The sequence below is a fragment of the Anolis sagrei genome, chromosome 1 (genome assembly GCF_037176765.1).
Source record: "Anolis sagrei isolate rAnoSag1 chromosome 1, rAnoSag1.mat, whole genome shotgun sequence".
NCBI classification, from domain to species: domain Eukaryota; kingdom Metazoa; phylum Chordata; class Lepidosauria; order Squamata; family Dactyloidae; genus Anolis; species Anolis sagrei.
In genome coordinates, this window is record NC_090021.1 from 265,766,143 (window position 1) to 265,781,348 (window position 15,206).

Genomic DNA, 15,206 nt, shown 5'->3' on the forward strand with positions numbered 1-15,206 from the left:
AGCTCCTTAAACAGGAGGGTTGACCTCTCTCTGTAATGGGCCCCAGTTAACATCCTGGCTGCCGCCCGTTGGACCAATTGGAATTTCCGAGCCGTTTTCAAGGGCAGCTCCACGTAGAGCGCATTGCAGTAATCCAGTCTAGAGGTGACTAGGGCATGGACCACCCCGGCCAGATCAGCCTTAGCGAGGTACGGACGTAGCTGGCGCACAAGTCTCAATTATGCAAAGGCCGTCCCGGTCACCGCCGAAGCCTGAGCCTCAAGCGTGAGTGATGAATCCAGGAGGACTCCCAAGCTACGGACCTGTGGCTTCAGGGGGAGTGTAACCCCATCCAACACAGGTTGCCATCCTATACCCTGATCTGGTTTACGATCGACCAGGAGGACCTCTGTCTTGTTGGGATTGATCTTCAGCTTGTTCGTCCTCATCCAGATGGACACAGCGGCCAGGCACTCGTCCAGCACCCGAGAGGCCTCCTTGGAATTAGGTGGAAAAGAGTAAGAGTTGTGTGTCATCTGCGTAGAGATGGCACCCAACTCCAAAACTCCAGATGACCTCTCCCAGCGGTTTCATGTAGATGTTAAAGAGCATGGGAGACAGAATAGAGCCTTGCGGGACCCCACAGGTCAAAGCCAGGGGGCCGAGCAGGCGTCTCCCAGCTTCACCATCTGGGATCGACCCTCCAGGAAGGATTGGAGCCACGACAGAACCGTGCCCCCGAGACCCATCCCAGAGAGGCGACCCAGAAGGATACCATGATCGATGATATCGAAAGCCGCTGAGATGTCCAAGAGAACCACAGCAATGAAGCTGTATACACAAGTGTCAAATGATGGGGCAGAACAAGAAAGCATGCCCTCAATAATGATCTCTTAAAAATTCCTAGCTGAGTATTGACTGATAGCTTAAAAATAAAATTCATCACATTCCTGAATGGAGGTGTATATGAGAATTGGGTCTCTCCTCCAGCAAATATGTTAGTGCATATAGAAAGTGAAGGCATAAATATGTTTGGGTCGATTTATCCACTGATCAATGTAAGTATTCTATGTTAACTCTTATATTTAAAAAGTAACGATCCTCTTCTTTTGAGTGGTAAAAGATGAGACGTCAGCAAATACTGGGATGACTAAAAAGTACTGATTCCACTCTATCACTATCACACTGATTCTAGCCTTTCTGAATGTTTGGGAAGAGTTATCATGGGGCTTAAGCGGCTAAGGAGGGGGGGGGGGAGAGGAAGGGGCCTGAGGCTGGTAGGAATTGTGGGAGTTGAAGTCCAAACACCTGGAGGGAGGGCCCAAGTTTGCCCAGGCCTGGACTTCAGAAATCCTGGCCTTGCCTTCCCACAGAGGGGAAAGAAGCAGCCGTAAACGCCTCCCAAGGCCTCCCCTTTAAAGAAAGTTGTTCCTGGAAGCAGGAGGCCTTCTTTCCATCCTTCCTTCCTCAGAGGGACCCGAGGAGCAGCCCCTCCCACCCTCTCCTCCCCGTCGCCTAGCAACCGCCCCCCTCCTCGCCCCCTCCTCGGCCCTTTCCGTGAGCTCACCTCCATGCCGCCGCCTCGACGCCCCGCTCGCCTCCCGCCGAAGCGCTTCCTGGTAACCAGCCCCGCCCCGTTCCTGTGCTTTTGGACTTCAACTCCCAGAAGCCTCGGCGAGGCTGACCGGCAGCCGAGCATTCTGGGAGATGAAGTCCAAAACAACCCAGAAGTCGGAGGACTTCCTCCTCGGGACCCAGGGTGTGTCTGCAGTGCTGTCGCGTTTGGCACCCTTCGAATTGCCAGGGGAGTTGTAGTTTTAGAAGATTACTCTTCCCTGCCCAAGAATGCTGGTGACACACACAAATCCACTAGGACTTTAACGCGCGCATCCCTTCTTCTGGCGCACACAGAATTCTGGGAAATGTAGTTTAAAGTGGGGCCTTTTGAATGCTCAGCTAGAGAGGTCCTCCCTTTCCCAAACTACATTTCTCAGAATTCTGCAGGCGCCAGAAGAATGAGGCTGCCCACGCTAAAGCCCAGCTAGCACAATGGGTTAAACTAGGCATCTTCAAACTGAGGCCCTCCTGCTGTTTGGGCCTCCAACTCCCAGAAGCCTTAAGGAGCTTGTTCAATCGACAGGAATTCTTGGAGTTGAAGGCCCAAACAGCTGGAGAGCAGCAGTTTGAGGATGCCTGGGTTAAACTCTTGTGCTGGCAGGACTGCTGACCGAAAGGTTAGCGGTTTCAATCCAGGGAGCGGGGTGAGCTCTCGTCTGTCAGTTCCAGCTCCCATGCAGGGACATGAGAGAAGCCTCCCACAGGGAGATAAAACACCTGGGTGTCCCCTGGGCAACGTCCTTGCAGTTGGCCAATTCTCTCACACCAGAAGCGACTTGCAGTTTCTCAAGTTGCTCCTGACACAAAAAAAGGAGAGAAAAGGCTAGTCATTCTCAAAGTAGTCATCCAGGTGGTTGTGCTTCAACTTCCAGAAGCCTAGTCAGCCATTACTCCATTATCTGGGCAACTCCAAAAAGAGGTGCTAGAGTAGACATAGTCCATTTTATTGATGGGAGGTGGAGGGGGAGTTGAAGGGAGAAAAGCATTTCCCCCATTTTTGCTGGCTATCTCCTTCCACATATCATATATTATTGTTGAAACCCCTGGGAGAGGTAATCCAGAGTTTAGAAACTGGATGCCATCTATACGCGGATGAGATACATTTCTATTACTCTTTCCCACCGAAATCCAAGGAAGTTCCCTAGATCCTGGACCAGTGCCTGGTTGCTGTGATAAACTGTATGAGGGCTAACAAACTGTATGTCACTCTTGGTACATCCCAGATAGACTACTGCAGCACACACTACGTGGGGCTGCCTTTGAAGACTGTTCGGAAACTCCAACTAGTCCAGCAGGCGGCAGCCAGGTTACTTACTGGAGCAACATACAGGGAACATACCACGCCTCTGTTGTGCCAGCTCCACTGGCTGCTGGTCCACTTCCGAGCACAATTCAAAGTGCTGCTCTTGGCCTATAAAGCCCTATATGGTCCTGGCTCAGCTTACCTGTGCAAATGTATCTCCCTCTATATCCCGCCTCGTAATCTAAGATTGTCCGGGGAGCCCTGCTCTTGATCTTGCCATCTTCGCAAATGAGAGACAGGGCCATCTCGGTGGTGGCCCCCATTTATGGAAATAGTTTTCTAAGATCTTCAGAGACACTCGCTGGAACACCTCAGCAAGCAAGAGTCCAAAAGTGGCAGGCTCAAACCCAGAACTTCAATCAATGGCTGGTACCATTGTTGAACTGTTATATTTTGTATTGTTTGTTGTGTGATTTGGGCATCTAATTGTGCCTCCTTTGTAAGCCGCCCTGAGTCCCCCCCGGGGTGAGAAGGGCGGGGTATAAGTAGATGAAATAAATAAAATAAAAATACCAAATGAGAGACTCCCTCCAGGGAACACAGAAAACTGGGCAACTTGGAAGGCTCTGAACAGACTGCACTCGGGCACCACAAGATGCAGGGCCAACCTTAAGAAATGGGGCTACAAAGTGGAATCCATGACATGCGAGTGTGGAGAAGAGCAAACCACAGACCACCTACTGCAATGCAACCTAGGCCCCGGCACATGCACAATGGAGGACCTTGCAGCAACACCAGAGGCACTCCAAGTGGCCAGATACTGGTCAAATGACAATTAATATAATACCAAGTCTGCAAACTTTGTGGTTTGTTTTTAATACAACACAACTGTTTTGGTTTGCTCCTGACATGATAAATAAAAATATGGAATACACTCCCCAGCGAAATTAGGTCAGCACAATTCCTCCTCTCCTTTAAGAAGACGCTCAAAACATGGTTTTGGACCAGGCTTTTGGGTAGAAGGTTTGACAGCAGCGACAATGTTTTTGAGGTTTGACTATGGACAGGCGTTGGACTGGGTCGTTGGTCATTGAATTAAAGTCAGATTTGGTTATATGATTAATAATGTTTTAAAATCTTTTTGACTTAATGTTTTATCTACTGTGTAATGTTGTATTGTAATGTGTTTGTATATAGTTGGTATTGAATTGCTGCCATTGTAAGCCGCCCTGTGTCCCCCCTCGGGGGTAGAGAAGGACGGGGTACAAATGTTTGAAATAAATAAATAAATAAAACTGAAGCTTAATCCAGACAAGACAGAGGTCCTCCTGGTCAGTCATGAGACCTAATGGGGTATAGGGTAGCAACCTGTGTTCAGTGGGGCTACACTTCCCCTGAGGACACAGGTCCACAGTCTGGGGGTCCTCCTGGACTCAATACTGACACTTGGAGCTCAGGTATCGGCGGTGGCTGGCAGGGCCTTTGCACAGTTAAAGCTTGTGCGCCAGCTGTGACCGTACCATGAGAAGCCGGACTTGGTTGCGGTAGTCCATGCTTTAGTTACATCTAGAATTGACTACTGCAATGCAATCCACTCTGTGTCGGGCTGCCTTTGAAAACAGCTCAGAAACTACAATAGGTGCAAAGATCAGCAGCCAGATTGCTAACTGGGGCTGGCTATGGGGAGTATATTATATACCCCTATTTAAATAGCTCCACTGGCTGCAAACAAGTTTCCGGCCCAATTCCAAGTGCAGTTTATTACTTACCAAGCTCTAACAGCTCGAGTCCTGCCTACCTTCATGACTGCAACCCCCTCCCCCTCCCCCCATGAACTGACACGGACTCTAAGATCTGCTGGGGAGGCCCTCCTTTCTGTCCCACCATCGTCACAAGTGCAATTAGTGAGGACGAGAGACAGCTTTCTTGATGTGGCCCCCCAGCTTTGGAACTCCCCAGGGAAATTAGACAGGTGCCCACACTGTCCTCCTTCCGTAGAGACTTGAAGACGTGGCACTTCAATCCAGCCTTTGAAAATGTGTAGTTCCTAGTTGTGTAGTAGTTGCATATCCTGCACTTTATCCCATGCCCTCTCTCCATTATTGCAGCTGGCACTTATTTTATTCCTAATGTTTATAGCTCTATGCTTACCGTCACAGTTAGAGGACCACACTTGATTGTGTCTGAGTTGATGTTTTTTATGTCAATGTGTTTTATTTTGTTGTATTTTATATTGTGCTCACTCTTTTGTTTTAAGACACTTTGTGCTGTCTGTATGCCGCCCTGAGTCCCTTCAGGGAAATGATAGTGGGATATAAAAATAAAGTTGTTGTTGTTGTTGTTTTTTCGAGGACCGCGACATGGGTGGGAGGAATAACAGGAAAACAGGAAAATGGTTTAACTCCTAACCCCTTCCCTTCCATAAAATTAGCTACCCTTTTCTGTCTAGCGTCCCTCTATCCAGATAATGGAACAGTACGGCCTTGGCCAACGATCTGGGATTCTGGGACCCAAAGTTCCACACAATGAGATTTGGGAAAAACTGATCTGCACTGCAGAATGAATGCAGTTTGACACCCCTTTACTGCCCTGGCTCAATGCTCCATTAAGCTAAATGGATCATGTGGTTTTAATGTTTATATTAAGATGTTTTAATGCTTTGTTTGAATGTTTAAATGTTGTTTATGTCTCATGTTTAATGGTTTTATTTATTTTAATTTATATATGTTAGTATTTAGTTATTATGATTTTTCTTTTTACATGGATGTTGGCATTGAATTTCTGCCATTAATATGTTGTAAACCACCTTGAATCCCCCCAGGGGTGAGAAAGGTGGTATAAAAATAGAGTAAATATAAATAAATAAATACATCCTGTAGGATCCTGGGAGTTGAAGTTTGTCAAGACACCAGTACTCTCTGGTACAGACGGCTGGAGGCTTTGTGAAAGCATTGCTCCCAAGATTCCATAGCATTTATACACAACATTTAAAATAATTTTGTGGGTGAAATAAAGTCTGTACACATTGAACTGTTTGAAAACAAAGGTGTCACTAACACAGCCATTGGTGCTGATAATTTTAGAATTCCAGATAATGTATGCTCAATGTGTGGTACAGAAGTATAGTAAAATGGCAAGAGAAAGTGAGGTTTGTGACCCTGCCTGGACGACGTAAGCAGTGCATTCAAACAGCTTGCACAAAATTGCAATTTAAGGTGGAATTGGTAACTCAGTTAAAACAACACTATGATATTTATTCCCTTCAACATCACACCAGAAGCGACTTGCAGTTTCTCAAGTCGCTCCTGATACGACAAACAAACAAACAAAAAACATAAATGTAGGTACTTACAACTTCAAATAATCCCCATTGCTACTACAGTATTATCTGTTAAAGGGTGTGATTTTGGAAGGGCGGGGGGAGAATTGAGAGAAAGGTGGGAGTCCTCTCTTTGAAGTAGACTTGACCAGAAGCAAACTCTCCTTCATTATCACCTCAACTTAACTCTACTGTTGCTTGGCCACACACATTTTGGTTTTCATCTGTGAAATGTTAGAGGATGTGTATTTCATTTCATGTCACGCATGCCATCCCATTTGGTGAAGAATAAAAATGCATGTAGAATATTTCTTCATATTACACCATTTAGGGGGTAGCTTGTTTTATAAGCCAGTGCACTAAATATTCAGTGGAACACATATTTGAGAATAGGAATTGCTTTATGGCTCCATGATACATGTCTTCTTTACCCTTACAAAAATTATATGTTTCAGGTACAGTAGGGTCTTGCTTATCTAACATAAATGGGTTGGCAGAACTTTGGATACGTGAAAATCTTGGATAATAAGGGGGGATTAAGGAAAAGCCTATTGAATGTTAAATTACATTATGATTTTACAAATTAAGCGTTTAAACATAATGTTTTACAACAAATCAATAGAAAAAGTTCAATACACGGTGACATTATGTAGTACTTACTGTACTTATGAATTTAGCACCAAAACATTGCAATGTATTGAAACAGTTGTGGATCCGGGCAGGAGGCAGACTGTGATGGATAATACAGAACGTTGGATGAGCAAAGGTTGGATAAGCAAGACTCTATTGTATGTTTGAATTAAGAACAGAAGCTTCCCCTGAACTTCAAGCTTAAGTCACAGGAAAAGGCACATCTGTTAATTTCCCCTTCCACGGCGCTCCTCCCAGTCAGTCTTTATAAGAACATTAAGATAAATTTTGTTTACAGTATTGGAAAATCTACATTAATTCATCTTTTGATAATACATTAGCACTTGGCTGCATAAGACATCAAATTCTCACGTGAGCCCTTGTAGTGCTTTACCTAGCAGGTATAACTGCTTTACGTATAGATTTTACTTTTATTTGTATATTCCTAGAGGCTGGAGAACCAGCAAATGGCAGTGCACACAATGGTAATCTTAAGGCTGGATTTTTGGAACGTGCTGTACATTTGGCTACCTCTGCATGATGTTTGAAAATCAGTACAAAACATGGCAGCCAGATTGGTTACTGGTGTGCCTTGGAGTGATCACCATATTACCTCTATATTAAAATCACTCCACCGACTGCCAGTTAGTTTCTGGGCAAGATACATAGGGTTGGTAGCTATCTTTAAAGTCCTGTATGGGCTTTGATTTCAAGTTACCTACAGGATTACAGAACTGGTAGTAGAAAACATAACATGACACTGCTTGTGCATAAACAACACAGACATAATGCACACTGCATCTTGGGCAAAAAGTAAATTAAGGACTTGTGTAATCATCCTGCTGATATGAAGTCATCTTTACAAACAAAGTAGAAAAAACACTTCCACTCATGGCAGAGGTCTTCTGTTATTTGAAAAGTTCCCTATATCTGAATTCAGCTCAGTGAATTGTAAGGTTCCAGTATAAGACCAGAATATGCTTTGGACGAGGGTGCAAAAATTCTAGCATGAATTTACTGTTCACGAAGCATAAAGGAGTGCCTTTAATTGCATCTATAAAATCTGTTAAAGAGAAGATGGAATCTGTGATGAAACAGAAGATTTTCCCACACTGTTCAACTTACTTACATGAGTGCAAGCATTTGTTTTTCAAGAAGTCTATTGGGTTGCATTGTACATTGCTGTGATGCCATGTAAATTTGTAAAATACTTTGTCATCCTGCGCCCCATCCTTTTAATAACAATCCAGAAAAGGGAAAATCTCATAAAATAATAAATAAAACAACTATAATAAAATATAGAAATGATATCATTTTAAAATGGTTTATTCTTACAAAATAGCATTACAGCAAATGTTGTAAAAACGTTAACAAATTAACAGTCCCTTGACTGGCATTTTACTTTGTCCCACTGCACCATCCTTGAATTCAATGTTATAAAAACCCAGTTCCAGCACTGCTGCTTTTGAAATTAATATAAAGTGTAAAAGGCAGCTACGGCAGGGTCACTTTTATATATTGGTGAGGGAAACAAGACTGTGTATGGTCCATTTCATATTGTAACATAATTGTATCTGCTGGAGATTCCTACATTATATGAGTACATCAAAGAAGATAGTCCATTCTAGGAATGGGACAATTTTGAGCAGTCAAAATCTTAGCAGCCCCCTTTCCACCTCTTCTTACAATTGTGAGGCTTATATCCACATCTGATATTATAGGAAAATCACCATACCTAGTTATCGAGCTAGGTGGCTGCTTGCCGTTCAGGAATCTAATTTTCAAAATGATATTTGCCTTCGCAGTATGAAATGAACTTTCTCAACTTTGTTATATAAAATCTGTTGGCCAAGACACACAATTCTTGGTATTTACAAGGCCCATTTAAAGATGGCTTGCAACCCATTTCTTTTTTTATCAGTTTCTATTTGCTGTAAAGGTTTTGCTGCTGTTGTCCTCTATAGCTAAAAACAATTGACTTTTTTATATAGATGCTAAGAATTTGAATCCAAAATTAATCCATAAGGATTCACATTTTTTTAAAAAAATGGGAAAATATGGTCATATCAGCGTTTGGTTTTTTTTAAAGACAAAAGTTGCTATTCTCGTTTAAGCATATGTATCCCCATACATAAACAGAGGCTGGATGGCCATCTATTGGGGATGCTCTGAATGCGATTTTCCTGACAAAATGCAGCGGGTTGGACTGGGTGGCCCACAAAGTATCTTCCAATTTAGTGATTCTATGTCTGAGGTTCTTCCTAAAACTTCATCAGTTCTGATCAAGGTTTAGAGCCATTTGTATGAGCCACATTTATGAAGGAAAAGTTTTTTTTCTGCTTAAAATAAATGCATATAAATGTGGTTTGGGGTGTGTACAAATGCACTTTACGAAATGCCCCAGATTATTAGTGAGGACAATTTTTAAATACTGCTAGGAAATTAAACTTCATTTCCTTCACAAGTATGATTTTCACCATGAACAATAGAAGGAATGAGACAGATTATTAACTTACTCAGTTATCAAGGAATGAAAAATAATTTCTGTTTTACAAATAATGCATTTTGATGTAGAGGCTAATGAAAACTCCATATTATCTGATCAAAGTATACTAAGACTATTTGTGGACCAGATCATTACATGCCAATTGAAGTGTCTTCTCGTTGCTTATTTTTCAGAATTTCCCTTTCCCCCCCTGAGCAGTGTGTAACTTGGAAAAAAACCCCCACTATGACTCATTCTGCATAAATTACAGGTTCAGTGAAAAGAACAGAAAATTTACCAGATATACCTGGATCCCATTCATTTTCCTGTCAATTGAAACTATAGTGAAACAACAGGTATTTGGTGGGAAATCATGGTAATATGAAACTTTAAAAAAAACCCAAATCATTCTTAAAGTGTTTAAATAACATGCACACGTTAGTATACCAATGGTTTTAGCAAACATGTGGCTTCTACCCTTTTTGATGACTCCAAAGACACTGCTGATCCTACATACTATATTGGACCCACAGAAAACCTGGTCCTCCAAAAAGAAACTTTCCATACATGGACCCTGAATATATCTTTTATGCCCCCATGTTAAGCATTTAAAATAAACCTGGAAGCAGTCGGTATGGCACTGCATCAGTATACCGCTTCCAGTCCTTCCCATACTTGCTGGAACACCGGTGTTCATCCCTGATGCAGCGATGGACAAGAAGAATGGTCATGTAAATGATGTAGAAATAAGGCAGGATGTGTTGAAGACCACAGGACAAGCAGTATGCCAGAGAGCCCATTAAGTCTCCTGTGTAGTTAAAGTGGCGGGCCATCCCCCAGAATCCTGAAGTCAACAGTTTGCTGTAGTGTTTGGTTCCATCAGCTGACATGTAGGAGCACTCAATATATTGGGGCTTCTTGCCCCATATCTTACAGTTGCCATCAGTGCGACGAAAGAAATCTTTCTGATAATTTGTCATTCTGAAAATGTAGTAGCCCACTAGTCCCAGAAGCAGAATTCCAACTGCATTTCCTGTGGCCAGATGAACAGGATGGTAGACCAAGTACAATCCCTGAAGAAAGAAGTGGATGAAAAGACTCTGTAAGAAAGGGTTCTTAACCAACATTTTTCCTTTTACTTAAGAACACTCCAGACATGGGACTGGATTTGTCCTCTTCCTGGTAGGGGACAACTGTCATACTATTTAATATTATTACCCACTATTAACAAACAACAAAATATATTAATAGGGATGGTTCTTAGCTTCAATTCAGTTTTGGCATAAATGCCTGATATACCAAAATTTGAATACTGGTGGGGTTAGCAGAGATTGCTTTTGTCATTTGGGAGTTGTAGTTGCTGGGATTTATAGTTAACCAACAATCAAAGAGCATTCTGAACTCCACTAACGATGGAATTGAACCAAACTTGGCACACAGAACTCCCATGACCAACAGAAAATACTGGAAGGGTCCGGTGGGCACTGATCTTGAGTTTGGGAGTTGTTGTTCACCTACATCCAGAGAGCATTTGTGGATTCAAACAATGATGGATCACGGGCAAACTTGGCACAAATACTCAATATGCCCAAATGTGAACACTGGTGGAGTTTGGGGGAAAATAGACCTTGACATTTGGGAGTTGTAGTTGCTGGGATTTATAGTTCACCTACAATCAAAGAGCATTCTGAATTCCATCAATGAGAGAATTGGGCCAAACTTCCCACACAGAACCGCCATGGCCAACAAAATACTGTGTTTTATAATGGTCTTTGGCAACCCCACCAGATGTCCTGAACATCAGGTTGAGAAACACTGCTCATCTTAAACATTTATATGGCAAGAAGTCAGAACATGTTCTTCTCTATACTTGGGCTACTCACTCTCAACCTTACCTACTATACAAGGTTTTTCTGAGGATAAAACTGGAAGTGGAAAAATCCACTTTAAGAATAATATATTCAATTCTGTTTCACTTCATTTGACTGGAATTAGATGATGTATTACATGTGTCTAATACCCCATAGGCTTGAACAAAGATTTCATTGTAGATTAATACTGCCATTCTATGATTATTTCTCTAAATATTACTGAGTGCAGTCATGAAAACACAAACACATACACACAAACTACCTGCAATGTATACATATAAGGAAGCCAAACACAATCTCCCCATCCCAGGTACCATCCGAAATGATCATGGCCAATGTCGATTGTTTTCAAGTACCAGGTTTCATTCCAGAAAAAGTCCAAAACATACACAGCCTAAAAATAACACATTGACAGAGATCATTATAGATAATCATGAGTGGACAATTTAACTAATGCCATCCTTCTTGAAATTAAGATATTCAAATTCATCTGCATGGACGACTAATCCAACAAACCCTCTTAAAATTGTTTTTTTTTCCTGATTATATTCTAAGACCTTGTATTTGAACTTCCTGATAAACTAGAAATGATATTTTAATTTTAAAATGGTTTATTTGAAGTCTTTCTGCCTTTGTACTAGAACCCCCCCCCCCCCCCCCAAACATGTCCTACTCATCAAAAATATACAACAAAAAAGGATGGGAAACCTTTGGCCTGCCAGTTTTGTTTTACAACTCCACACAACACATCTATTGGACAGTGATTATTGAGATTGTAATTCAAAACATTTGGAATGCTAAATATTGTTTGCCCTCGGAATATACAGACAAATGTATGCTATGTATAAATTGAGCAGTAGAGAAGACAACAACTATACAACTGCCAATTTTAGATGTTGCAATCATGGGCAGATAATTCAACCCTGTCCCATACTGCAACTACTTCCCTTAGTAGCTGTAATTTGTTACTTGATTGAATTAATGTATGTGTAATGCAGTCTGCCATTTCTCCTGCTGCCTTCTAGTTTACTAAGTATTATCTTCCTTTAGAGTGAGTCATGTAATCTCACAATAACTCCAAAGTACAGCCACCCACTCCTACCTCCACTTTAAATAAGTTTATAAAGAAGGTCATTCTCTGTATTTTACCACAATCATGTTCTAGCACAGAGATTTGCAAAGTGACCTGCATGAGAAAAAAAAAATCTAAGCAGTTCTAAAATTCCCTCTAAGGTGTTGGTCAGCATTTTGCCAAATTCCCTCAAGGGTCATTTGAAGTCTAGGAGGGGCCTTTTTTAAAAACTGAAGTGACTGGAAATTGCTGCAGTTTTTTTAAGGATCTACAAACATGAAGAGACTAGACAGGCAGTGAAATTGTGGGGAAAGAACTTAGAATCTCATAGAATCTATGAGCACAGTAACATCACAATTTATTAATTATGCTGACAGTAGGCTACAGCTAGATAAACAGAAGTTGGCATTCTCTTTTAGTTATGCATCTTCATCATGCATTAAAAGTGATGATTATATTTATACCTTGCTTTTTCTCTCTACCAAAGAAACTCAGTGCGGCTTACAGTAACACCAAGTTAAGATCATTTAGGGTAGCCTACATTTTAATGGGTGTGCTTACCTGTAGGACATTGACAAGTATCATAGAATTTGATACTTGTCCATATAGTTCCTGTTGTTTTGCTGCATAGGAGAGGTTAATAAGAGTCCATGCTACAATGCCTGGGCGACCATTGAAAAACAGTTTGAAATCAAACCACTCTCCTATACGAGGATTAAATTCAATTCCCATCATGAAGTCATAGAAGAAGTTACCAGTGAATTTACTAAAATGGTACAGAAAAAGAGAGATATATAAAATCAGATTTCAACCCATATAGAGAGAACAGTCACCCTGCCCCAAAGCCCAAAATTACAGATTAATCTGATGCAAACATAAATGCCACTTGAGCTTTCACAGGTGGTATGTAAGGCTCTAGCTCCTAGATGAATCAGATGCCCTGAGAAATGGCAGGCTATGCATGCAAGATAATTACACCACTTGGCTTTATTAGACTGATAAAATGCAGTTATCATTGATTGTGTTAATACTATTCATAATATAAGAAATGCGATCTTACCAATCTTTTGCATCGGATGGGAAATAGTGGGCTTTTATCATTACAAAAACAGACACAATATAGCCCAGAATATTTGCACACCACAATAATGAGATCCAATTGTCAAAAATGATGGTGGGTGAGAACCAATGGAAGTGGTAGGCATTTGCAAACCATAGTGCATGAGTGATAAGCCAGGCTTGTAGTCCATTGATATGATATTTGAGCACCCTGCCTGAAAAATAAAGAGGGTTGCATGGTTCAGTACAATGACAATATCAAATTAAAAAGAGCTGCCAAAGAAAGCATGGCACCCTTCAGGTTTGCATATAATTGAATGCTTTGCCATTTATGTTTGCTGATGTCACAATCCACATATTCACTAGGAAGTATAGAGAAGATGCATCCATCTGTTCGTCCCTCCTACTACCCCAGTGGTTTCCAACCTGTGGTTCGTGGACCACCAGTGGTTTAGAAGAACAAAAATATGGTCTCTGGTATCACTATTACTACACTGTTGCCTTGAATCCACGTGGCAACGAGAGTGACTGATCTTGCAAAACTCTCTTATAGTGCCAAGGCAATGGAGATGACAGGAGGGGAGAGGCTGACTACCTAAAAAAGATTACTACTACCACATCAGTTCTAGATTATGAAATATGGTTTTCTGTGGGCCAGCAGATGGTGACTAGTGGATGGCGTATGTTCTGTATCAGAAACTAGAACTGGTGTGGTTTATCCAATGCAATTTTCTGAATCAGCACCCCAAATAACCAAACCAAATGTAAAGTTGACGAGAAACTGATTCATAACCCTTTTGGTACTAATGTTGAAGAGTGGTCCCTGGTCAAAATAAGGTTGAGAACCACTGTAAAAAATACTCTTGAGTGTGTCAAAAAGGCTATTTTACACTATATGCCACCCATATAAATGTTAGTGCTTTCAAGACATTTCCGACTTATGGCAACTATAAGGCAACCCTATCATGAGTTTTCTTGGCAAGATTACTTCAGAAAAGGTTTGATATCTCCTTTGGCTGAGTCTGGATGAGTGTGGTTTCCATGGCTGTGGGTTTTCATGGCTCTGTAGGATTTGAACCCTGGTCTCCAGTCATAGTCCAGTCCATGACACCATGCTTTGTGGCTGTAAGTGGAAGCCCTTAGATCACCTCTACCACATTCTTAGTTATGCTGAGAAAAAGCCCCAATCAAAAGAGCACAAAAACCATTACAACACTGCTGCTAGTAAGATAATAAGGAAATACCTTAGGGAAAACTTTAAGTGGGAAGAATTTGATTTCCGATTACCATTTTTGATTTTATAGGATCCAAATCCAGAGAATGTCTATGGGGTGATAGTGTATACCTAAATACACCCCCCTTTTATTGCAATGAAGATGAGAGCCCTTTATGAAGCCAAAGCTAAGCTGTCCAGACAGGCAAAATGAATACCTTATAGTCGCTCAACCAATTCAGCATAGTTTGTGGCAGCCACAAAAACAAAGTTTCTGGAGTTTAACAACAACTTTCAAAGTAAGTCCCTCATAATTAATCAGGAAAGAAGACTTTTGACCCAGGAACATATTCCCTCCCCCAGCCCCCCAATTTTGTTACATAGTGCCAGGCTAAGAGAGGAGAGACTGACGGGCTCAAAGCAACCAGTGAATGTCAAGGCTGAGTGGGAAAAAGAACCTGAATTTCCTAAATCCCAGCCCAGCATTATAACCATCATATTAGGTGCAACATTTGGCACAGTATCTGGCCAATAGATAATATTTTTAGTTCACAAATGTGAATACATAGTCCTAAGACAAAACCCCATAGGAAAGTGCTTGTTACTTAGCTTTATTTTTTAGTATAGTCCGCTTTTCATATTTGTAGCTTTGACTTTTGCGGATTTGATTATGATTTCCTATCTAGGAATCTCTAGGCCTTCAGTGAGACTCTATGGT

General features: G+C 41.6%; 2 protein-coding genes across 2 annotated transcripts in view; both read right to left on the reverse strand.

Moving 5' to 3' along the window:
* The window catches only part of ZDHHC13 (zinc finger DHHC-type palmitoyltransferase 13), a 34,865-nt gene extending 33,217 nt beyond the window's left edge, over positions 1 to 1,648 (reverse strand). The window contains exon 1 of the mRNA XM_067462704.1: positions 1,547 to 1,648. Coding sequence (XP_067318805.1) covers positions 1,547 to 1,552 — 6 coding nt within the window. The 5' untranslated portion in view covers positions 1,553 to 1,648. The remainder of the gene's footprint in view (positions 1 to 1,546) is intronic.
* Positions 1,649 to 8,098: 6,450 nt separating this feature from the next.
* Positions 8,099 to 15,206, reverse strand: part of DHCR7 (7-dehydrocholesterol reductase) — a 30,961-nt gene continuing 23,853 nt past the window's right edge. Inside the window, exons 5-8 of the mRNA XM_060765552.2 lie at positions 13,277 to 13,490; positions 12,778 to 12,982; positions 11,407 to 11,538; positions 8,099 to 10,346 (exon numbers count right to left, since the gene is read on the reverse strand). Coding sequence (XP_060621535.2) covers positions 9,882 to 10,346; positions 11,407 to 11,538; positions 12,778 to 12,982; positions 13,277 to 13,490 — 1,016 coding nt within the window. The 3' untranslated portion in view covers positions 8,099 to 9,881. The remainder of the gene's footprint in view (positions 10,347 to 11,406; positions 11,539 to 12,777; positions 12,983 to 13,276; positions 13,491 to 15,206) is intronic.